Source organism: Bombina bombina, chromosome 5, assembly GCF_027579735.1.
Source record: "Bombina bombina isolate aBomBom1 chromosome 5, aBomBom1.pri, whole genome shotgun sequence".
In the NCBI taxonomy this organism is placed as follows: Eukaryota; Metazoa; Chordata; class Amphibia; order Anura; family Bombinatoridae; genus Bombina; species Bombina bombina.
This window is the reverse complement of record NC_069503.1, coordinates 134,739,958-134,764,633: the sequence shown is the minus strand read 5'-3', so window position 1 is coordinate 134,764,633 and position 24,676 is coordinate 134,739,958. Positions and strand designations below refer to the sequence as shown.

At 37.6% G+C, this 24,676-nt stretch overlaps 1 protein-coding gene across 1 annotated transcript in view; it reads left to right on the top strand.

The window, feature by feature from the left end:
- The window catches only part of MYO1G (myosin IG), a 793,301-nt gene that overhangs the window by 61,490 nt on the left and 707,135 nt on the right, over positions 1-24,676 (top strand). The window contains exons 2-3 of the mRNA XM_053713702.1: positions 6,188-6,396; positions 21,816-21,909. Coding sequence (XP_053569677.1) covers positions 6,188-6,396; positions 21,816-21,909 — 303 coding nt within the window. The remainder of the gene's footprint in view (positions 1-6,187; positions 6,397-21,815; positions 21,910-24,676) is intronic.

Sequence of the window (24,676 nt, the reverse complement as noted above, 5' to 3'; positions counted from 1 at the left end):
TATAAAAGTATGAAACAATTTCATGGTGTTGTGAATATTCAAACAGTAAAATCCATAAATCCACCATAGGGAAATAGTCATTTCTTAATCTATTTATCATAGCTGGGTCTAACGCATGAAATCATGTATTTTCTAGCGCTGGTATTTGGAGTTTTTCTGTCTACGCTATTTGCGTGCGTTAGGGAAATGAGGGTTTCGCGTACACGAGCACGTCTTCCCAATAGAAGTCAATGGAGGCTCTTAAGATTTCCACATTTTTTTTCTAAGACTGGTTTTCCTCGTAAAGTGAGTGACGTCATGAGCTTGTGTGAAAAAGTAACTAAATCGTGTTCTTTTTGTAATAAATAAATATTTTGTGTATGTCATTTGGTGTATATTATTTGTATGCATCGATGAGTGTATGTTTGTGATAAAGTTATTAGTTAGATGTAGGTATATGAGGGTCTTTTCCCGTGTGTCAATGTAAGTCAATGGGAAAATGGATTTGTGTTGTTTTTTTTCAAACACCCGAGATCTCGCAACTTTAATCCTTTGTATTTTGCTGAAAAATTATTAAATATGAAAAATAAACATAGTGTAGTGTTTGTATGACTGTAAGTGTACTTTGTGTAATATTTGTAATTTGATTCGTAGAATTTTATTTTGTCGGTATATGTTTACTACTGGGTCTGAGGTGTCGGTAGAAATTTGAGCGTTAGGTGATTTTGGAGTGGCGGTAAATAAACTCTAAATACCGGAGTGCGTAAGAAACCCGCGTTAGGAGCCTCTAACGCTGGTTTTCACGGCTAACGCCGAACTCTAAATCTAGGCCTAAGATAGCTACAATATAATTATTATTTATATTGTAGCTATATTAGGGTTTGTTTTAATGGTAAGTATTTAGTTTTAAATAGGATTAACTTAGTTAATAAGAGAAATATTATTTAGATTTATTTAATTAATATTTTAGTTAGGGGGGTGTTAGGGTTAGTGTTAGACTTAGGTTTAGGGGTTAATAATTTTATTACAGTGGCGGCGGTGTAGTGGGGGGCAGGATAAGGGTTAATAAATTTATTATAGGTGGCGACGGTGTAGGGGGGGCAGATTAGGGGTTAATAAGTTTAATATAGATTGCGGCGGGGTCCGGGAGCGGCGGTTTAGGGGTTAAACTATTTATTTAGTTGCGGCGAGGTCTGGGATCCGCAGGGGGGCGGCGGTATAGGGGGGGGCAGGATAGGGGTTAATAACTTTATATAGAGGGCGGCGGTATAGGGGGGGGCAGGATAGGGGTTAATAGGTATAATGTAGGTGGCGGCGGGGTCCGGGAGCGCCGGTTTAGGGGTTAATACATATTTAGTATAGCTTGCGGCGGGGTCTGGGAGCGGCGGGTTAGGGGGTAATAACTTTATTTAGTTGCGGCGGTGTAGAGGGGGCAGATTAGGGGTGTTTAGACTCGGTGGAACATGTTAGGGTGTTAGGTGTAGACAGCTCCCATAGGAATCAATGGGATGTCAGGCAGCAGCGAACATGAACTTTCGTTATGGTCAGACTCCCATTGATTCCTATGGGATCCGCCGCCTCCAGGGCGGCGGTTTGAAAACCAGGTACGCTGGGCCGGTAAAGTGCCGAGCGTACCTGCTAATTTTTTTATAACTAGCAAAAGTAGTCAGATTGTGCCGCACTTGTGTGCGGAACATCTGGAGTGATGTAAGAATCAATCTGTGTCGGACTGAGTCCGGCGGATCGAAGCTTATGTCACTATATTCTACTTTTGCCGGGATCTAGGGCTTGATAACTAAGGCGAATCAGCCTCGCCACAAATACGCTGCGGAATTCCAGCATATTTGAGGTAGACACGTTGATAACTAGAGGTCACAGTGTCTGTTAGAAATGCGTTTCTGCCCAACCTGGGGTCTTTTCAAGACATAATAGGCTCAGAGATTTCCAGAATTGCAAATGGTTAGGTACCTAATCAAAATGCACAGGCATAAAGGGACTATTCCCGCAAAAAGAGAGGTTACTTCTGCATTATTGTTGTTGCAATATTTTTGTTTCTGGAACATGGGCAGCACTTCCGGTTTGGCGTGCGTCACTTCCAGTTCAGGTTAAGTAATTTCTGGGTTGTCATGTGTCACTTCTGGTTCCTGTTACGTAATTTCCAGTTGACGTGTATTTGAATTGTGATGTTATGGTAAAACCTAACACCCTAACATAACCCCCTAGTCTAGACACCCCTAATCCGCTGCCCCCGACATTGCCATCACTAATTAAAGTTATTAACCTCTAATCTGCTGCCCCCTAAAACCGCAGATACTAATTAAAGTTATTAACCCCTAAACCGCCGCCTCCCCCACATCGCTACTAATAAACTAAACCTATTAACTTCTAAACCACCGGCCCCCCATATCGCTACTAATAAACTAAACCTATTAACCCCTAAACCTCCATCCCCCACATCGCAAATCACTAAATTAAACTATTAACCCCTAAACCTAACACCCCCCTCACTTTAAATTCAACTTACAATATAACTATCTTAAAATAAATAAAAACTTACCTGTGAAATAAAAAATACTAGGATTAAATTATTAATAAACATAACATAACTATTTAAAAAAATAAAATAAACTACAAATTAAAAAAACTAAATTACAAGATTAAAATAACCTAACACTACGAAACCCCCCCAAAAAAACAACTGAATTGCCAATTTAAAAAAACCTAACACTATGAAAAAATAAATAAGATCTAACATTACCAAAAATTAAAAACGCTAACATTACAGAAAATATAAAAACACTAAGATTACAAAAAATAATAAACAAAATTATCCAAAATAATACAAATTACACCTTATCTAATTGCCCTATAAAAACAAAAAAGCCCCCCCAAATAAAAACATCCCCTAATCTAACAATAAACTACCAATAGCCTTTAAAATGGTCATTTGTAGGGCATTGCCCTAAGTTAAACAGCTCTTTAACCTTACAAAATTACTAAATCCCCCCTAAAAGTAAAACCCCCACCCAACCAACATTGTATTGGGGTAATATTGCATTCCTATTGGCTGAAAAATTCAAATCAGCCAATAGGATGAGAGCTGCTTAAATCCTATTGGTTGATTTGTAATTTTTATTATTTTGGATAATTGCATTTATTATTTTTTGTAATCTTAGTGTTTTTTTATTTTCCATAATTTTAGCTTTTTATTTTTTGATAATGTTAGATATTATTTTTTTTTTGTACAGTTATGTTTTTTTTAAATTTGTAAACATTTTTTTCCGTAGTGTTAGGTTATTTTAATCTTGTAATTCAGTTTTTTTTTCTTTATAGTTTATTTTCTTTTCTTAAAATAGTTATGTTATGTTTATTTATAGTTTAATCTTAGTTTTTTTTATTTCACAGGTAAGTTTTTATTTATTTTAAGATAGGTATATTGTAAATTTCATTTAAAGTTAGGGGGGTGTTAGGTTTAGGGGTTAATAGTTTAATTTAGTGATTTGCAATGTAGTGGGCCAGCGGTTTAGGGCTTAATAGGTTTAGTTTAGTATTAGCGATCTGGGGGCCGGTGGTTTAGGGGTTAATAGGTAGTTTATGGGTGTTAGTGTACTTTGTAACATTTTAGTTATGAGTTTTGTGAAACATTACTGGTCTCGGATTGCAGTGGTATAGGCTATAATGCAAGCATTTTAGCCGGAACGCACAACCTATAATACAGCGGAATGGAGAGTTGCATTACAGGCTAAAACGCTTGCGGTATAGCTATACCACCACAACTTGTAGTACTGGAGACCTGCCATTCCACGCGCAATGGCTAATTTTTCAGCTGTATAGCCGTACCGCACCATGCCACAAAACTTGTAATCTTGTTGAAAGACATATATAGACTCATAATATTCCAAAGTTGTAAAAATTAAAATATAAAAAATATATATGAATAAAAATTAGGTATTCATATATACGTTAAATATTATCTATATAGAAAACTTTATTTCACATAAAAACTTTATTACAGATAAAAATATATATATACCAAAAATGTATAAAAATATATACAGTATATATAGGATGGCTCGAGTATAACATTTTCTGTATAAGATCGTGTCATATCTTAACAACTATTTAAAATATTATCATGGTGACAGACATAACCATGTTTGAAAACATACATACCCAATAGTATCAAAAAGTAGTATCTAAAATATGTCTTATTAATAAATACAATAGCAAGAGACACACTTATATACACATCAGTGGACAATATGTTTGAAATAAACCTTTTGCAATTACTTATATATAAAAATATATCAAATATATATATATATAGAACCTACTGTATATACAAAAACCATGGTGTAACCAGTGTAACAGACATATGTTGTTATATATTCCAAAGCTATTACAGAACACAATCCTATAAAAATTCTATAAGAAATTCTTATATAAAATTTATATATAAAAAAATGACGGAACGCTAGTACGAACATACATACATTCAGATTGTGGATTCTGAAACTGAAACAGCATTTAAATTCTTTTAGAACCTAGAATTATCATGTTTAAGATAAAATATATAAAATATATGGCAAAAGTATCTCAGTAAAAACTCCCCGTTCTATGTCACCCCCCTCCAGTCCTTCGGCACTTTACAGATGCCCATATATTTGAAACTTAAATCACTGCTATTATGTTGCTCTTTGAAGTGTTTATATATTGGGAGATCATCCTTCTACCATTTAATTTGGAGGAGATGTTCCCTTATTCTATCTTTGAGTTTGTGTGAAGTCTGACCAACATATCTGTTGATACGTCTCAGGAGTGTCCTCCCGTAATGTTGGTGTATTTATCAGCATTTATCGTGCTACGTATTGTAATTATGAATATTAATAATTAATAGCAGTATAAAATTATTGTCAGCGATATCTACAATTAATATAGCATCCCAAAGGAAGTTCCAGCACCTGGGAGTAAATGGTGTGCCAGCTCAAGGGGTACTGCACAATACCCTATAGTATAAACATCAGGAAAAAGAGCCGCACCAACAGTCTCTTCAACAGATTTATTCAGTACAATCTGTACAATAATCACAGCCAGACCACAAAACAAACAACGTTTTGGACCTAGTCCTTAGTCATGTATGGTTACACCTGGAATCAATACATCTTATAAACCTTATAAACCACACCCCCACTATACCTGTATCAGAAACACCTGAAGTAATGCCATCTAGTGGTCACACATAAACCATAAAACAAACAGCAAATTACCCATTATCTATATTACAATACACAGATTATAGTTAGACAAGATTATTATCTTAAAACAAAAATTATTGCAAATAATTTGTGTCAATCTTATTACACATCACGAAAAATCACAGATTAACCATGTCAATCATAACCCATAAACCCCTTTTAAAGACATAGGGACCAATCTAACTCCCCAGTGGCGTAACTAGAAACCACAGGGCCCAGGTGCAAGAATCTAAGAAGTATGTACCAGCACATCGTTCAAATTTCTACCCCTTCTATATGGGTTCTCTAAACTCCACTACCTCAGGGTTACATGTCCGTAATACATGCCAATGTTTAAAGATAATCCTACGGATCCTGTCACTCAATTTAGAATATTGGCTAACAAAAACTAACCTGTTTGATTTCCTTTTGTCCCTAACCTCTTTTTGTTCTAACAATGTTTGTCTAGGAATTTGCCTAACTTTTTCAATTTCCTTTTTTATTAATCCTGGTGGAGATCACCTAGATTTAAAGCGATCACCCATTTCAGCCAATCTCTGCTCAATAGGACCTGTTTCAGACACAACCTGTCTCACCCTCAAAAGTTGGCTCCTAGGGTGAGATCTAATTAAAGAAGGGGGATGCATACTTTAGTAATGCAAGAGAGTGTTGCAATCTGTTTCTTTCTTATGTAGATCCACTACAAGACCATGGGTATTCTTTAGAACCCTTGTGTCAAGGAAAACAACACTCTTTTTACTATGCATTTGTTGACTATGTAAATCAATAGTATGGTGCGGTGCAGATGCATTTTGTTAGCAATCTGAAAGCTAATAAAAATGTATATTTGTAATACTGTTTTATTGCCACAGCTTCCAGATAATCAAAATAATTCACGTTTCTCTTTAGTATTTTTTGTGGATACCATTCAGTACCAGAGCCGGTGGCTAAAAATGTGTTCTGTAACCTTGCAGGTTTGAGCGTGGACGGATTTACACATACATTGGGGAGGTGGTGGTCTCTGTGAACCCTTATAGATCTATGGATTTGTATGGGAAGGAAATGATAGACCACTATAGAGGCCGAGAACTGTATGAGCGACCTCCTCACCTGTACGCCATTGCAGATGCAGCATATAAAGCGATGAAACGTAGAGCCAAGGACACCTGCATTGTGATATCTGGTAAGGCAAGTGGTAAAGCCTTGACTGTGGGTAATAGGGCAGTACTGTGGTAAAGCCTTGACTGTGGGTAATAGGGCAATTCTGTGGTAAAGCCTTGATTGTGGGTAATAGGGCAGTACTGTGATAAGACTCTAGCTGTGGGTAATAGGGCAGTATTGTCCCCCCAACTGTCCCGATTTTTGCGGGACACTCATGATTTTAGAGGTCTGTCCCGCTGTCCCGGGAAGCTTGCCATCTGCCCCACATTACCCCATGCATTTAAAAAAAATATATATTTCAAATTCTATTGGGCCCATACTCAGAAGCAACTGGCTTTTCTCTCCCAGGGTTAGATACCTGTTATATTCCCTGTGGAAAAGGAATAACGAATAGTGTCAGCCTCAGACTGCCAGCTAATGTGCTTGCCAACCCCAGGACCCCATACAATAAATAACATATACCCATATATGATGTAGTGTGTGCGTTTATCTGTATGTATAAATGCATGTGTGTATCTGCATGTATAAGTGTATGCTATGTAGTGTGTGTATCTGCATGTGTAAGTGTAAGCTATGTAGCATGTGTGTGTATCTGTATGTATAAGTGTGTGTGTATCTGCATGTATAAGTGTATGCTATGTAGCGTGTGTGTTTATCTGTATGTATAAGTGTGTGTGTGTATCTGCATGTATAAGTGTATGCTATATAGTGTGTGTGTATCTGCATGTATAAGTGTAAGCTATGTAGTGTACATGTGTGTATCTGTATGTATAAGTGTGTGTATCTGCATGTATAAGTGTATGCTATGTAGTGTGTGTGTATCTGTATGTATAAGTGTAAGCTATGTAGCATGTGTGTGTATCTGTATGTATAAGTGTATGCTATATAATGTGTGTGTATCTGCATGTATAAGTGTAAGCTATGTAGTGTGTCTGTGTGTATCTGCATGTATAAGTGTATGCTATATAATGTGTGTGTATCTGCATGTATAAGTGTAAGCTATGTAGTGTGTCTGTGTGTATCTGCATGTATAAGTGTATGGTATATAATGTGTGTGTATCTGCATGTATAAGTGTAAGCTATTTAGTGTGTGTGTGTATCTGTATGTATAAGTGTAAGCTATGTAGTGTGCATGCGTGTATCTGTATCTATAAGTATGTGTGTGTATCTGCATGTATAAGTGTATGCTATGTAGTGTGTGTGTGTATCTGCATGTATAAGTGTAAGCTATGTAGTGTGTGTGTATCTGCATGTATTAGTGTATGCTGTGTGTATCTACATGTATAAGTGTATGCTATGTAGTGTGTGTGTGTGTATCTGCATGTATAAGTGTATGATGTGTTCTGTGTGTGTGTATCTGCATATATAAGTGTAAGCTATGTAGTGTGTGTGTGTGTGTGTGTATATCTGCATGTATAAGTGTAAGCTATGTAGTGTGTGTGTGTATCTGAATGTATAAGTGTAAGCTATGTAGTGTGTGTGTATCTGCATGTATAAGTGTAAGCTATGTAGTGCGTGTGTTCATCTGTATGTATAAGTGTATGCGGTGTAGTGTGTGTGTGTATCTGCATGTATAAGTGTAAGCTATGTAGTGTGAGTGTGAGAGTGTATCTGTATGCATAAGTGTATGCTATGTAGTGTGTGTGTGTATCTGCATGTATAATTGTAAGCTATATAATGTGTGTGTATCTGCATGTATAAGTGTAAGCTATGTAGTGTGCATGGGTGTATCTGTATGTATAAGTGTGTGAGTGTATCTGCATGTATAAGTGTATGCTATGTAGTGTGTGTATCTGTATGTATAAGTGTAAGCTATGTAGCGTGTGTGTATCTGCATGTATAAGTGTATGCTGTGTAGTATGTGTGTGTGTATTTGCATGTAGAAGTATAAGCTATGTAGTGTGTGTGTATCTGCATGTATAAGTGTATGCTGTGTTGTGTGTGTATGTGTGTATCTGCATATATAAGTGTAAGCTATGTAGTGTGTGTGTGTATCTGCATGTATAAGTGTAAGCTATGTAGTGTGTGTGTGTATCTGAATGTATAAGGGTAAGCTATGTAGTGTGTGTGTATCTGCATGTATAAGTGTAAGCTATGTAGTGTGTGTGTATCTGCATGTATTAGTGTATGCTGTGTGTATCTATATGTATAAGTGTATGCTATGTAGTGTGTGTGTGTGTGTGTATCTGCATGTATAAGTGTATGATGTGTTCTGTGTGTGTGTATCTGCATATATAAGTGTAAGCTATGTAGTGTGTGTGTGTGTGTGTATATATCTGCATGTATAAGTGTAAGCTATGTAGTGTGTGTGTGTATCTGAATGTATAAGTGTAAGCTATGTAGTGTGTGTGTATCTGCATGTATAAGTGTAAGCTATGTAGTGCGTGTGTTCATCTGTATGTATAAGTGTATGCTGTGTAGTGTGTGTGTGTATCTGCATGTATAAGTGTAAGCTATGTAGTGTGAGTGTGAGAGTGTATCTATATGCATAAGTGTATGCTATGTAGTGTGTGTGTGTATCTGCATGTATAATTGTAAGCTATATAATGTGTGTGTATCTGCATGTATAAGTGTAATCTATGTAGTTTGCATGGGTGTATCTGTATGTATAAGTGTGTGAGTGTATCTGCATGTATAAGTGTATGCTATGTAGTGTGTGTATCTGTATGTATAAGTGTAAGCTATGTAGCGTGTGTGTATCTGCATGTATAAGTGTATGCTGTGTAGTATGTGCGTGTGTATTTGCATGTAGAAGTATAAGCTATGTAGTGTGTGTGTATCTGCATGTATAAGTGTGTGCTGTGTTGTGTGTGTGTGTGTATCTGCATATATAAGTGTAAGCTATGTAGTGTGTGTGTGTGTGTGTGTGTGTATCTGCATGTATAAGTGTAAGCTATGTAGTGTGTGTGTGTATCTGAATGTATAAGGGTAAGCTATGTAGTGTGTGTGTATCTGCATGTATAAGTGTAAGCTATGTAGTGCGTGTGTTCATCTGTATGTATAAGTGTATGCTGTGTAGTGTGTGTGTGTGTATCTGCATGTATAAGTGTAAGCTATGTAGTGTGAGTGTGTGAGTGTATCTGTATGTATAAGTGTATGCTATGCAGTGTGTGTGTGTATCTGCATGTATAATTGTAAGCTATATAATGTGTGTGTATCTGCATGTATAAGTGTAAGCTATGTAGTGTGCATGGGTGTATCTGTATGTATAAGTGTGTGAGTGTATCTGCATGTATAAGTGTATGCTATGTAGTGTGTGTATCTGCATGTATAAGTGTAAGCTATGTAGTGTGTGTGTGTATCTGAATGTATAAGTGTAAGCTATGTAGTGTGTGTGTATCTGCATGTATAAGTGTAAGCTATGTAGTGCGTGTGTTCATCTGTATGTATAAGTGTATGCTGTGTAGTGTGTGTGTGTGTGTGTATCTGCATGTATAAGTGTAAGCTATGTAGTGTGAGTGTGAGTGTGTGAGTGTATCTGTATGTATAAGTGTATGCTATGCAGTGTGTGTGTGTGTATCTGCATGTATAATTGTAAGCTATATAATGTGTGTGTATCTGCATGTATAAGTGTAAGCTATGTAGTGTGCATGGGAGTATCTGTATGTATAAGTGTGTGAGTGTATCTGCATGTATAAGTGTATGCTATGTAGTGTGTGTATCTGCATGTATAAGTGTAAGCTATGAAGTGTGTGAATATATGCATGTATAAGTGCATGCTGTGTAGTATGTGTGTGTGTATTTGCATGTAGAAGTATAAGCTATGTAGTGTGTGTATATCTGCATGTATAAGTGTATGCTATATAATGTGTGTGTATCTGCATGTATAAGTGTAAGCTATGTAATGTGTGTGTGTATCTGTATGTATAAGTGTAAGCTATGTAGTATGCATGTGTGTATCTGTATGTATAAGTGTGTGTGTGTGTATCTGCATGTATAAGTGTATGCTATGTATTGTGTGTATCTGCATGCATAAGTGTATGCTGTGTAGTCTGTGTGTGTGAATTTGCATGTAGAAGTATAAGCTATGTAGTGTGTGTGTATCTGCATGTATAAGTGTAAGCTATGTAGTGTGTGTGTATCTGCATGTATAAGTGTATGCTGTGTAGTATGTGTGTGTGTATTTGCATGTAGAAGTATAAGCTATGTAGTGTGTGTGTATCTGCATGTATAAGTGTATGCTGTGTAGTATGTGTGTGTGTATTTGCATGTAGAAGTATAAGCTATGTAGTGTGTGTGTATCTGCATGTATAAGTGTATGCTATATAATGTGTGTGTATCTGCATGTATAAGTGTAAGCTATGTAGTGTGTGTGTGTGTCTGTATGTATAAGTGTAAGCTATGTAGTGTGCATGTGTGTATCTGTATGTATAAGTGTGTGTGTATTTGCATGTATAAGTGTATGCTATGTAGTGTGTGTATCTGCATGTATAAGTGTATGCTGTGTAGTCTGTGTGTGTATTTGCATGTAGAAGTATAAGCTATGTAGTGTGTGTGTATCTGCATGTATAAGTGTATGCTATATAATGTGTGTGTATCTGCATGTATAAGTGTAAGCTATGTAGTGTGTGTATCTGTATGCATAAGTGTAAGCTATGTAGTGTACATGTGTGTATCTGTATGTATAAGTGTGTGTGTGTATCTGGATATATAAGTGTATGCTATGTAGTGTGTGTGTGTGTATCTGCATGTATAAGTGTAAGCTATGTAGTGCGTGTGTATCTGCATGTATAAGTTTATGCTGTTTAGTCTGTGTGTATCTGCATGTATAAGTGTATGCTAAGTAGTGTATGTGTGTGTATCTGTATATATAAGTGTATGCTATGTAGTGTGTGTGTTCATCTGTATGTATAAGTGTATGCTGTGTAGTGTGTGTGTGTATCTGCATGTATAAGTATAATCTATGTAGTGTGAGTGTGTGTGGGTGTGTCTGATTTTATAAATGTAAGCTATGTGTGAGTGTGTGTGTCTGTGTGTATCTGCATGCATAAGTGTAAGCTATGTAGTGTGTGTGTATCTGTATGTATAAGTGTGTGTGTATCTTCATGTATAAGTGTAAGCTATATAGTGTGTGTTTCTGCATGTATAAGTGTAAGCTATGTAGTGTGTGTGTGTATCTGTATGTATAAGTGTGTGTGTATCTTCATGTATAAGTGTAAGCTATATAGTGTGTGTATATGCATGTATAAGTGTAAGCTATTTAGTGTGTGTATCTGTATGTATAAGTGTGTTTGTGTGTTTCTGCATGTATAAGTGTATGCTATGTAGTGCGTGTATCTGCATGTATAAGTGTATACTATGTAGTGTGTGTGTGTATCTGTATGTATAAGTGTATGCTATGCGTGTGTGTATCTGTATGTATAAGTGTAAGCTATGTAGTGTGTATCTGCATGTATAAGTGTAAGCTATGTAGTGTGTGTGTGTATCTGCATGTATAAGTGTGTGTATCTGCATGCATAAGTGTATGCATCTGCATGTATAAGTGTAAGCTATTTAGTGTGTGTATCTGCATGTATAAGTGTGTGAGTGTGTCTGCATTTATAAATGTAAGCTATGTAGTGTGTCTGTGTGTACCTGCATGTATAAGTGTAAGCTATGTAGTGTGTGTATCTGTATGTATAAGTGTGTGTGTATCTGCATGTATAAGTGTAAGCTTTATAGTGTGTGTATCTGCATGTATAAGTGTAAGCTATTTAGTGTGTGTATCTGTATGTATAAGTTTATACTATGTAGTGTGTGTATCTGTATGTATAAGTTTATGCTATGCCGTGTGTGTGTATCTGTATGTATACGTGTGCTATGTAGTGTGTATCTGCATGTATTTGTGTAAGCTATGTAGTGTGTGTGTGTGTATCTGCATGTATAAGTGTGTGTATCTGCATGTATAAGTGTATGCATCTGCATGTATAAGTGTATGCATCTGCATGTATAAGTGTAAGCTATTTAGTGTGTGTATCTGCATGTTTAAGTGTGTTTGTGTGTATCTGCATGTATAAGTGTATGTTATGTAGTGTGTGTATCTGCATGTATAAGTGTAAGCTATGTAGTGTGTGTGTCTGCATGTATAACTGTATGCTATGTAGTGTGTGTATCTGCATGTATATGTGTATGCTATGTAGTGTGTGTGTGTATCTGTATGTATAAGTGTATCCTATGATGTGTGTGTGTGTATCTATATGTATAAGTGTGCTACGTAGTGTGTGTTTGTATCTGCATGTATAAGTGTAAGCTATGTAATGTGTGTGTGTGTATCTGCATGTATAAGTGTATGCTGTGTACTGTGTGTGTATCTGAATGTATAAGTGTAAGCTATGTAGTGTGTGTGTATCTGCATGTATAAGTGTAAGCTATGTAGTGCGTGTGTTCATCTGTATGTATAAGTGTATGCTGTGTAGTATGTGTGTGTGTATTTGCATGTAGAAGTATAAGCTATGTAGTGTGTGTGTATCTGCATGTATAAGTGTATGCTGTGTTGTGTGTGTGTGTGTATCTGCATATATAAGTGTAAGCTATGTAGTGTGTGTGTGTGTATATATCTGCATGTATAAGTGTAAGCTATGTAGTGTGTGTGTGTATCTGAATGTATAAGTGTAAGCTATGTAGTGTGTGTGTATCTGCATGTATAAGTGTAAGCTATGTAGTGCGTGTGTTCATCTGTATGTATAAGTGTATGCTGTGTAGTGTGTGTATCTGCATGTATAAGTGTAAGCTGTGTAGTGTGAGTGTGAGTGTGTGAGTGTATCTGTATGTATAAGTGTATGCTATGCAGTGTGTGTGTGTATCTGCATGTATAATTGTAAGCTATATAATGTGTGTGTATCTGCATGTATAAGTGTAAGCTATGTAGTGTGCATGGGTGTATCTGTATGTATAAGTGTGTGAGTGTATCTGCATGTATAAGTGTAAGCTATGTAGTATGTGTATCTGCATGTATAAGTGTAAGCTATGTAGTGTGTGTATATCTGCATGTATAAGTGTATGCTGTGTAGTATGTGTGTGCGTATTTGCATGTAGAAGTATAAGCTATGTAGTGTGTGTGTATCTGCATGTATAAGTGTATGCTATATAATGTGTGTGTATCTGCATGTATAAGTGTAAGCTATGTAATGTGTGTGTGTATCTGTATGTATAAGTGTAAGCTATGTAGTATGCATGTGTGTATCTGTATGTATAAGTGTGTGTGTGTATCTGCATGTATAAGTGTATGCTATGTAGTGTGTGTATCTGCATGCATAAGTGTATGCTGTGTAGTCTGTGTGTGTGAATTTGCATGTAGAAGTATAAGCTATGTAGTGTGTGTGTATCTGCATGTATAAGTGTAAGCTATGTAGTGTGTGTGTATCTGCATGTATAAGTGTATGCTGTGTAGTATGTGTGTGTGTATTTGCATGTAGAAGTATAAGCTATGTAGTGTGTGTGTATCTGCATGTATAAGTGTATGCTATATAATGTGTGTGTATCTGCATGTATAAGTGTAAGCTATGTAGTGTGTGTGTGTCTGTATGTATAAGTGTAAGCTATGTAGTGTGCATGTGTGTATCTGCATGTATAAGTGTATGCTATGTAGTGTGTGTATCTGCATGTATAAGTGTATGCTGTGTAGTCTGTGTGTATTTGCATGTAGAAGTATAAGCTATGTAGTGTATGTGTATCTGCATGTATAAGTGTATGCTATATAATGTGTGTGTATCTGCATGTATAAGTGTAAGCTATGTAGTGTGTGTATCTGTATGCATAAGTGTAAGCTATGTAGTGTACATGTGTGTATCTGTATGTATAAGTGTGTGTGTTTATCTAGATATATAAGTGTATGCTATGTAGTGTGTGTGTGTGTATCTGCATGTATAAGTGTAAGCTATGTAGTGCGTGTGTATCTGCATGTATTAGTGTATGCTGTTTAGTCTGTGTGTATCTGCATGTATAAGTGTATGCTAAGTAGTTTATGTGTGTGTATCTGTATGTATAAGTGTATGCTATGTAGTGTGTGTGTTCATCTGTATGTATAAGTATATGCTGTGTAGTGTGTGTGTGTATCTGCATGTATAAGTATAATCTATGTAGTGTGAGTGTGTGTGGGTGTGTCTGATTTTATAAATGTAAGCTATGTGTGAGTGTGTGTGTCTGTGTGCATCTGCATGCATAAGTGTAAGCTATGTAGTGTGTGTGTATCTGTATGTATAAGTGTGTGTGTATCGTCATGTATAAGTGTAAGCTATATAGTGTGTGTATCTGCATGTATAAGTGTAAGCTATGTAGTGTGTGTGTATCTGTATGTATAAGTGTGTGTGTATCTTCATGTATAAGTGTAAGCTATATAGTGTGTGTATCTGCATGTATAAGTGTAAGCTATTTAGTGTGTGTATCTGTATGTATAAGTGTGTTTGTGTGTTTCTGCATGTATAAGTGTATGCTATGTAGTGCGTGTATCTGCATGTATAAGTGTATACTATGTAGTGTGTGTGTGTATCTGTATGTATAAGTGTATGCTATGCCGTGTGTGTATCTGTATGTATAAGTGTGCTATGTAGTGTGTATCTGCATGTATAAGTGTAAGCTATGTAGTGTGTGTGTGTATCTGCATGTATAAGTGTGTGTATCTGCATGTATAAGTGTATGCATCTGCATGTATAAGTGTAAGCTATTTAGTGTGTGTATCTGCATGTATAAGTGTGTGAGTGTGTCTGCATTTATAAATGTAAGCTATGTAGTGTGTCTGTGTGTACCTGCATGTATAAGTGTAAGCTATGTAGTGTGTGTGTATCTGTATGTATAAGTGTGTGTGTATCTGCATGTATAAGTGTAAGCTTTATAGTGTGTGTATCTGCATGTATAAGTGTAAGCTATTTAGTGTGTGTATCTGTATGTATAAGTTTATACTATGTAGTGTGTGTATCTGTAGGTATAAGTTTATGCTATGCCGTGTGTGTGTATCTGTATGTATACGTGTGCTATGTAGTGTGTATCTGCATGTATTTGTGTAAGCTATGTAGTGTGTGTGTGTATCTGCATGTATAAGTGTTTGCATCTGCATGTATAAGTGTGTGTATCTGCATGTATAAGTGTGTGTGTTTATCTAGATATATAAGTGTATGCTATGTAGTGTGTGTGTGTGTATCTGCATGTATAAGTGTAAGCTATGTAGTGCGTGTGTATCTGCATGTATTAGTGTATGCTGTTTAGTCTGTGTGTATCTGCATGTATAAGTGTATGCTAAGTAGTTTATGTGTGTGTATCTGTATGTATAAGTGTATGCTATGTAGTGTGTGTGTTCATCTGTATGTATAAGTATATGCTGTGTAGTGTGTGTGTGTATCTGCATGTATAAGTATAATCTATGTAGTGTGAGTGTGTGTGGGTGTGTCTGATTTTATAAATGTAAGCTATGTGTGAGTGTGTGTGTCTGTGTGTATCTGCATGCATAAGTGTAAGCTATGTAGTGTGTGTGTATCTGTATGTATAAGTGTGTGTGTATCGTCATGTATAAGTGTAAGCTATATAGTGTGTGTATCTGCATGTATAAGTGTAAGCTATGTAGTGTGTGTGTATCTGTATGTATAAGTGTGTGTGTATCTTCATGTATAAGTGTAAGCTATATAGTGTGTGTATCTGCATGTATAAGTGTAAGCTATTTAGTGTGTGTATCTGTATGTATAAGTGTGTTTGTGTGTTTCTGCATGTATAAGTGTATGCTATGTAGTGCGTGTATCTGCATGTATAAGTGTATACTATGTAGTGTGTGTGTGTATCTGTATGTATAAGTGTATGCTATGCCGTGTGTGTATCTGTATGTATAAGTGTGCTATGTAGTGTGTATCTGCATGTATAAGTGTAAGCTATGTAGTGTGTGTGTGTATCTGCATGTATAAGTGTGTGTATCTGCATGTATAAGTGTATGCATCTGCATGTATAAGTGTAAGCTATTTAGTGTGTGTATCTGCATGTATAAGTGTGTGAGTGTGTCTGCATTTATAAATGTAAGCTATGTAGTGTGTCTGTGTGTACCTGCATGTATAAGTGTAAGCTATGTAGTGTGTGTGTATCTGTATGTATAAGTGTGTGTGTATCTGCATGTATAAGTGTAAGCTTTATAGTGTGTGTATCTGCATGTATAAGTGTAAGCTATTTAGTGTGTGTATCTGTATGTATAAGTTTATACTATGTAGTGTGTGTATCTGTAGGTATAAGTTTATGCTATGCCGTGTGTGTGTATCTGTATGTATACGTGTGCTATGTAGTGTGTATCTGCATGTATTTGTGTAAGCTATGTAGTGTGTGTGTGTATCTGCATGTATAAGTGTTTGCATCTGCATGTATAAGTGTGTGTATCTGCATGTATAAGTGTATGCATCTGCATGTATAAGTGTATGCATCTGCATGTATAAGTGTAAGATATTTAGTGTGTGTATCTGCATGTTTAAGTGTGTTTGTGTGTATCTGCATGTATAAGTGTATGTTATGTAGTGTGTGTGTGTGTATCTGCATGTATAAGTGTAAGCTATGTAGTGTGTGTGTCTGCATGTGTAAGTGTATGCTATGTAGTGTGTGTATCTGCATGTATATGTGTATGTTATGTAGTGTGTGTGTGTATCTGTATGTATAAGTGTATGCTATGATGTGTGTGTGTGTATCTATATGTATAAGTGTGCTACGTAGTGTGTGTTTGTATCTGCATGTATAAGTGTAAGCTATGTAATGTGTGTGTGTGTGTGTATCTGCATGTATAAGTGTATGCTGTGTACTGTGTGTGTATCTGCATGTATAAGTGTAAGCTATGTAGTGTGTGTATGTATATATCTACAAGTATAAGTGTAAGCTTTGTAGTGTGTGTGTGTATCTGCATGTATAAGTGTAAGCTATGTACTGTGTGTGTGTATCTGCATGTATAAGTGTAAGCTATGTAATGTGTGTGTGTGTGTGTGTGTATCTGCATGTATAAGTGTATGCTGTGTACTGTGTGTGTATCTGCATGTATAAGTGTAAGCTATGTAGTGTGTGTATGTATATATCTACAAGTATAAGTGTAAGCTTTGTAGTGTGTGTGTGTATCTGCATGTATAAGTGTAAGCTATGTACTGTGTGTGTGTATCTGCATGTATAATACACACATGTACTGCAGAACAGCTATACTTCAGAACCCTCAATATACAAATGTACTGCAGAACAGCTATAATTCAGAACCCTCTATACACAAATGTACTGCAGAACAGCTATACTTTCGAACTCTCTGTACACAAACGTAATGCAGAACAGCTATACTTCAGAACCCTCAATACACAAATGTACTGCAGAACAGCTATACCTCAGAACCCTCTATACACACATGTACTGCAGAACAGCTATGCTTCAGAACTCTCTATACACAAATGTAATGCAGAACAGCTATACTTCAGAACTCTCTATACTCAAATGTACTGCAGAGCAGCTATACCTCAGAACCCTCTATACACACATGTACTGCAGAACAGCTATGCTTCAGAACTCTCTATACACAAACGTAATGCAGAACAGCTATACTTCAGAACCCTTAAAACACACATGTACTGCAGAACAGCTATACTTCAGAACTCTCTATACACAAACGTAATGCAGAACAGCTATACTTCAGAACTCTCTATACACAAACGTAATGCAGAACAGCTATACTTCAGAACCCTCAATACACAAATGTACTGCAGAACAGCTATACCTCAGAACCCTCTATACACACATGTACTGCAGAACAGCTATGCTTCAGAACTCTCTATACACAAACGTAATGCAGAACAGCTATACTTCAGAACCCTTAAAACACACATGTACTGCAGAACAGCTATACTTCAGAACTCTCTATACACAAACGTAATGCAGAACAGCTATACTTCAGAACTCTCTATACACAAACGTAATGCAGAACAGCTATACTTCAGAACTCTATACACAAACGTAATGCAGAACAGCTATACTTCAGAACCCTTAAAACACACATGTACTGCAGAACAGCTATACTTCAGAACTCTCTATACACAAACGTAATGCAGAACAGCTATACTTCAGAACTCTCTATACACAAACGTAATGCAGAACAGCTATACTTCAGAACCCTCAATACACAAATGTACTGCAGAACAGCTATAATTTAGAACTCTGTACACAAACGTAATGCAGAACAGCTATACTTCAGAACCCTCAATACACAAATGTACTGCAGAACAGCTATAATTTAGAACTCTGTACACAAACGTAATGCAGAACAGCTATACTTCAGGACCCTCTATACACACATGCAATGCAGAACATACTCACTCTTGACCCCTGTACATATTCCTGACCATGTTCTATGTACAAATGCTGCACAACAGATTTACTCCTTCCACTGAATACACACAAATATACTGCACAACTGCAGGTGTGGCTCTGTTTTGCAATACAACATGTATATAGTGAAGTTTTCAGTACTCCATATGTCTATAAAGGGATCAGGATGTGTCTGTTCTGCAGTATATGGGTCTATGAAGGGACAATAAAGAAATATATTTGGTAGAGGGACCATAACAAAGTAAATTAGAAAGTGTTTTAAATGTTTAACTTTGACGTACAAAAACAACAACAAAACAAACACACAAAATAGTGAACTTCTGAATCTGAGTTCAGTAAACTAAATATTATTAATGCTGTCATCTTCATACTTTACTAGCAGTAATACTTGTAATAATACTAATAGTAATAATTGTAATAATACTAAGAGTAATAATTGCTTACTTTAAAAAAAAAGAAAAGAAGACAAGCTCTATATAGATATCTATTCAGTATTTACATTATTAGTTTTAAAATGTTATATTTTCAGTCACTGGAAGCCAATCAAATAGATCATCTACAGACTGAGAGACAATAAGGGGTTAACACCCGCTCTGCACAAGCTAAAGCCTTGACTTCAGGCATCGGTAAGGCTGTTCTGTGATCTGACATTTTCTTGCATTATCTGTGGAGGTTTTTGGTCTGTTTTGATGCTCTCTCATTGGGAAATTAGATTTTACTGTTAGCGAAGAAACAAATATTTCTAGCATTTAAAACAATTTTCTAGGAGTTTTCAGGGAAAAAAATCTTACTTATGTAAATATTTGATCCTATTTCACTCTTTGCAGCATAAATAAACAACTATTTAGCAGTAGGATTCAGTGGCTTTAGATGAGGCGCAATATTTGATTTTGTCACAAGATGGCAGTGATGTCATACATTGAACATTTTGTATCGTTGCCGGTTGCCAGTATTTGTTTACATCTTGTTGTTTGCTGCAGTTTGTAGCATATAAAGCTGTTTAAGGCGCACTAAACAGAGGTTTCAGTTTTAAACATTCTACGATTTAGAGATGTAATATAAAATAAAGAGTGATTTGGTTTTGGAAGTCCACTTTGCAGTTACATCAGCTTTTTCCTATGATATTCCTCCTAATTTAGTCTTGGTGTTAATCAAGTTGGTTAAAAACAAATCTGATTGATCTCATTGAGTGCTTGCATTGTTTGTCTGTATTAGGGATCTTGATGTGGTACCTGGGCTTGTCCCACTTGGCCAGATGGTAACTAACTCTTGCAGTTTTGCTTTTAATCTTAGCTGAGAGCTTGTAAGTGAGTGCTGGACTTTGTGTGTTGTAGTGATTTATTTTGTCATTTTCCCTATGGCAGACATCCCAACCTGCAGAAACTAATTTCAGGGAGGTGGCTTCACCCGCTACTGCGCTGCCCCCCCTCCCATTTATATATTGGACACCTTGAAACCCTAAATAAGATAGAGACGTATCATTAAAGTAGCTTCCACATAAAGTCACATACAACAACCAATTCATTAGTGATCGCACGCTTGTTGAATGCTTAAATATTTTAGAATACGAAGTTTAATTACGTGCAGTAAATAAGGTAGTACTTGTGTTTTATTTTATTAAAATCAGTGGGGGTTTTTTGGTTACTGATGCACGCTTTATGGGTTCTATAATGTCCTAGCAACTAAAGGCATTCCAGAAAGAAACACTTTTCCAGATTTGGGCCACATTGGATCATGGTACTTGGAGTTTCAGGGAGATTGCATTCCATTTGCTGGCATCAGGGAGCCGCTATTACAATCAGGGAGACTCCCTGAACTTCAGGGAGAGTTGGGATGTCTGCTATGGGCCTTGCACCCAGACTTGTCTGGGGTTAATTGCCTGTGAATCTGGAAACAGCACAGCTTCCTGAGAGTGCTATTGAGCACCCAGGGCTGAGCATGTTTCAGGGTTATAGGATATGTATCCAGTCCAGTGCAGTCCCCTTCCGTATTTTTATATATATATATATATATATATATATATATATATATATATATATATATATATATATATATATATATATATATATTGGAGCCCTTTGCAGTCAACTAGATGAAACACAGAAAATAATACTTATGCAATATTCATATAAATTGTTAAACTATGTAGTTATGGTAAATATTTCATATTCAAATGCTCTTCACATTGGGGAATATGTTTTAAGTATTTTTAAATAGATATTCCTATGTGTGTATATATATATATTACCAAAAAAACAAAAATCATATATATATATATATGAATAAATAGAACATATTCTGTTATGTGAAGTACATTGAAATGTGAAATATTCATATTTTCATGTCGGGTTAGCGCACTTGAGAAAACACTATCAGGTTTGCAGGTAAGATTGTTAGGTTTCTTGCAGTTTTTGCACTTTATTGAAGTCTAAGGGGAAATATGTTAATGCTGTTGTAGTATTCGAAGTTCAGTTTTTTTGTGTGCATTAGTTTGCATTAGTGCGAAAACTATTTACTTTCAACTTGTAATACGTGTGCTACCCGACGTGCGCAAAAAGCCTACTTCTAGTGAATCAATCACTTGAGCGGGAGCACTAAGTAGCGTGCCACTTGTAATCTAGCCCATAAAGAGAAAGGATTGCTGAAGCCATGGGACGACACCTAAGTAATGTATCCTTAGGTTGGTGCGCGTAAAATTAAACAGCTAGGTTTTCACCCAAATTCAGAAAAGGTGTCCCAGAAAAAATGTAAAGAATGGATTAGTGGATAGAGAAACTGTCTTGTGTTGTGAATATCCCAAGTTTAAGGGCCTTTAAAACAACCTTTTGTTTTTTTCTTGTATTATGTATTGAGCTCATACTAAAATGTTTTAAAATGATCCTAAAGGACATTCACAATACAGGTAATGTAAGAAGGTTATTTAGAATGCTCTTGTCTCAAATGCTTGGAAGTAACACACATTTTCTTTTGCTTTCTTTTTCTTTTTTAACCATGGATATTTTGGTCAATAAAAGAGACTTGGTTAAGGATGTATAGTCTATAGACGATGCTATTGGACATCTGGCATTTATGCATCATTATTAAGGAGGAAGCTCTTTCTGCCATGATGCTGTGCAACTCAAACATATTTGTGTCCTTAATCTTTAGGCGAGAGTGGAGCTGGGAAGACAGAGGCCAGTAAATACATCATGCAGTATATTGCAGCTATAACCAACCCTACTCAGCGAGAAGAGGTGGAGAGGTAAGTTGTGTATCCCTAACCTAAGCTTAGCTACAGATCGCTAGGTATTGTGCTTGTATGTGGGCGAGGTGAGTTTAAATTAGAACCTGCACAAATAAGTGTGGTGCTATGTCCCTCATGCAATCAGAGATCATATCACTGGTCAATGGGGGTCTAAAAGTACTATATGATTTACCAGGGGAAATCTCTAGATGGTGTTATTATAAGACCTTATATCAGACTGCATGTTTCTGCTGGCTCTATTAGACACTTGCCCACATTAGACCCCAGTTCATATACCACTTCCTGCAGACCCTGCCAGGCATGTGACCATAACAGAACTTGGATTATACCTGTTGCATGAAGCCCCTGGCAGTTGTATTCCCATTTTTAAATCCAGATCAGACCCAACACTCCAAAGCCTCTGCCAACAGTATGCACACATCAGACCCTTATCCCTGTAGCCACTGTTACCCATATCAAACCTCATTAAAGGCACACAGCCCTGTAGCTACTGTCAGCAATATGTGCACATCATACCTCAAATCAGATCCACAGCCTTTAACCCTGTCAGTTATATGCCCTTATCAGACCTCAGATCAGACCCATGCTCATGTAGCCGCTGGCATTTATATATCCTCATAAGTCCTCAGATCAGACCTATGGTCCCATTGCCCCTGTCAGGTATATACCCTCATCAGTCCTCAGATCAGACCTATGGTCCCATTGCCCCTGTCAGGTATATACCCTCATCAGTCCTCAGATCAGACCTATGGTCCCATTGCCCCTGTCAGGTATATACCCTCATCAGTCCTCTGATCAGACCTATGGTCCCATTGCCCCTGTCAGGTATATACCCTCATCAGTCCTCAGATCAGACCTATGGTCCCATTGCCCCTGTCAGGTATATACCCTCATCAGTCCTCAGATCAGACCTATGGTCCCATGCCCCTGTCAGGTATATACCCTCATCAGTCCTCAGATCAGACCTTAGGTCCCATTGCCCCTGTCAGGTATATACCCTCATCAGTCCTCAGATCAGACCTATGGTCCCATTGCCCCTGTCAGTTATATACCATCATCAGTCCTCAGATCAGACCTATGGTCCCATTGCCCCTGTCAGGTATATACCCTCATCAGTCCTCAGATCAGACCTATGGTCCCATTGCCCCTGTCAGGTATATACCCTCATCAGTCCTCAGATCAGACCTATGGTCCCATTGCCCCTGTCAGGTATATACCCTCATCAGTCCTCAGATCAGACCTATGGTCCCATTGCCCCTGTCAGGTACATACCCTCATCAGTCCTCAGATCAGACCTATGGTCCCATGCCCCTGTCAGGTATATACCCTCATCAGTCCTCAGATCAGACCTTAGGTCCCATTGCCCCTGTCATGTATATACCCTCATCAGTCCTCAGATCAGACCTATGGTCCCATTGCCCCTGTCAGATATATACCATCATCAGTCCTCAGATCAGACCTATGGTCCCATTGCCCCTGTCAGGTATATACCCTCATCAGTCCTCAGATCAGACCTATGGCCCCATTGCCCCTGTCAGGTATATACCCTCATCAGTCCTCAGATCAGACCTATGGTCCCATTGCCCCTGTCAGGTATATACCATTGTCAGTCCTCAGATCAAACCTATGGTCCCATTGCCCCTGTCAGGTATATACCCTCATCAGTCCTCAGATCAGACCTATGGTCCCATTGCCCCTGTCAGGTATATACCATCATCAGTCCTCAGATCAGACCTATGGTCCCATTGCCCCTGTCAGGTATATACCCTCATCAGTCCTCAGATCAGACCTATGGTCCCATTGCCCCTGTCAGGTATATACCCTCATCAGTCCTCAGATCAGACCTATGGTCCCATTGCCCCTGTCAGGTATATACCCTCATCAGTCCTCAGATCAGACCTATGGTCCCATTGCCCCTGTCAGGTATATACCCTCATCAGTCCTCAGATCAGACCTATGGTCCCATTGCCCCTGTCAGGTATATACCCCCATCAGTCCTCAGATCAGACCTATGGTCCCATTGCCCCTGTCAGGTATATACCCTCATCAGTCCTCAGATCAGACCTATGGTCCCATTGCCCCTGTCAGGTATATACCCTCATCAGTCCTCAGATCAGACCTATGGTCCCATGCCCCTGTCAGGTATATACCCTCATCAGTCCTCAGATCAGACCTTAGGTCCCATTGCCCCTGTCAGGTATATACCCTCATCAGTCCTCAGATCAGACCTATGGTCCCATTGCCCCTGTCAGTTATATACCATCATCAGTCCTCAGATCAGACCTATGGTCCCATTGCCCCTGTCAGGTATATACCCTCATCAGTCCTCAGATCAGACCTATGGTCCCATTGCCCCTGTCAGGTATATACCCTCATCAGTCCTCAGATCAGACCTATGGTCCCATTGCCCCTGTCAGGTATATACCCTCATCAGTCCTCAGATCAGACCTATGGTCCCATTGCCCCTGTCAGGTACATACCCTCATCAGTCCTCAGATCAGACCTATGGTCCCATGCCCCTGTCAGGTATATACCCTCATCAGTCCTCAGATCAGACCTTAGGTCCCATTGCCCCTGTCATGTATATACCCTCATCAGTCCTCAGATCAGACCTATGGTCCCATTGCCCCTGTCAGATATATACCATCATCAGTCCTCAGATCAGACCTATGGTCCCATTGCCCCTGTCAGGTATATACCCTCATCAGTCCTCAGATCAGACCTATGGCCCCATTGCCCCTGTCAGGTATATACCCTCATCAGT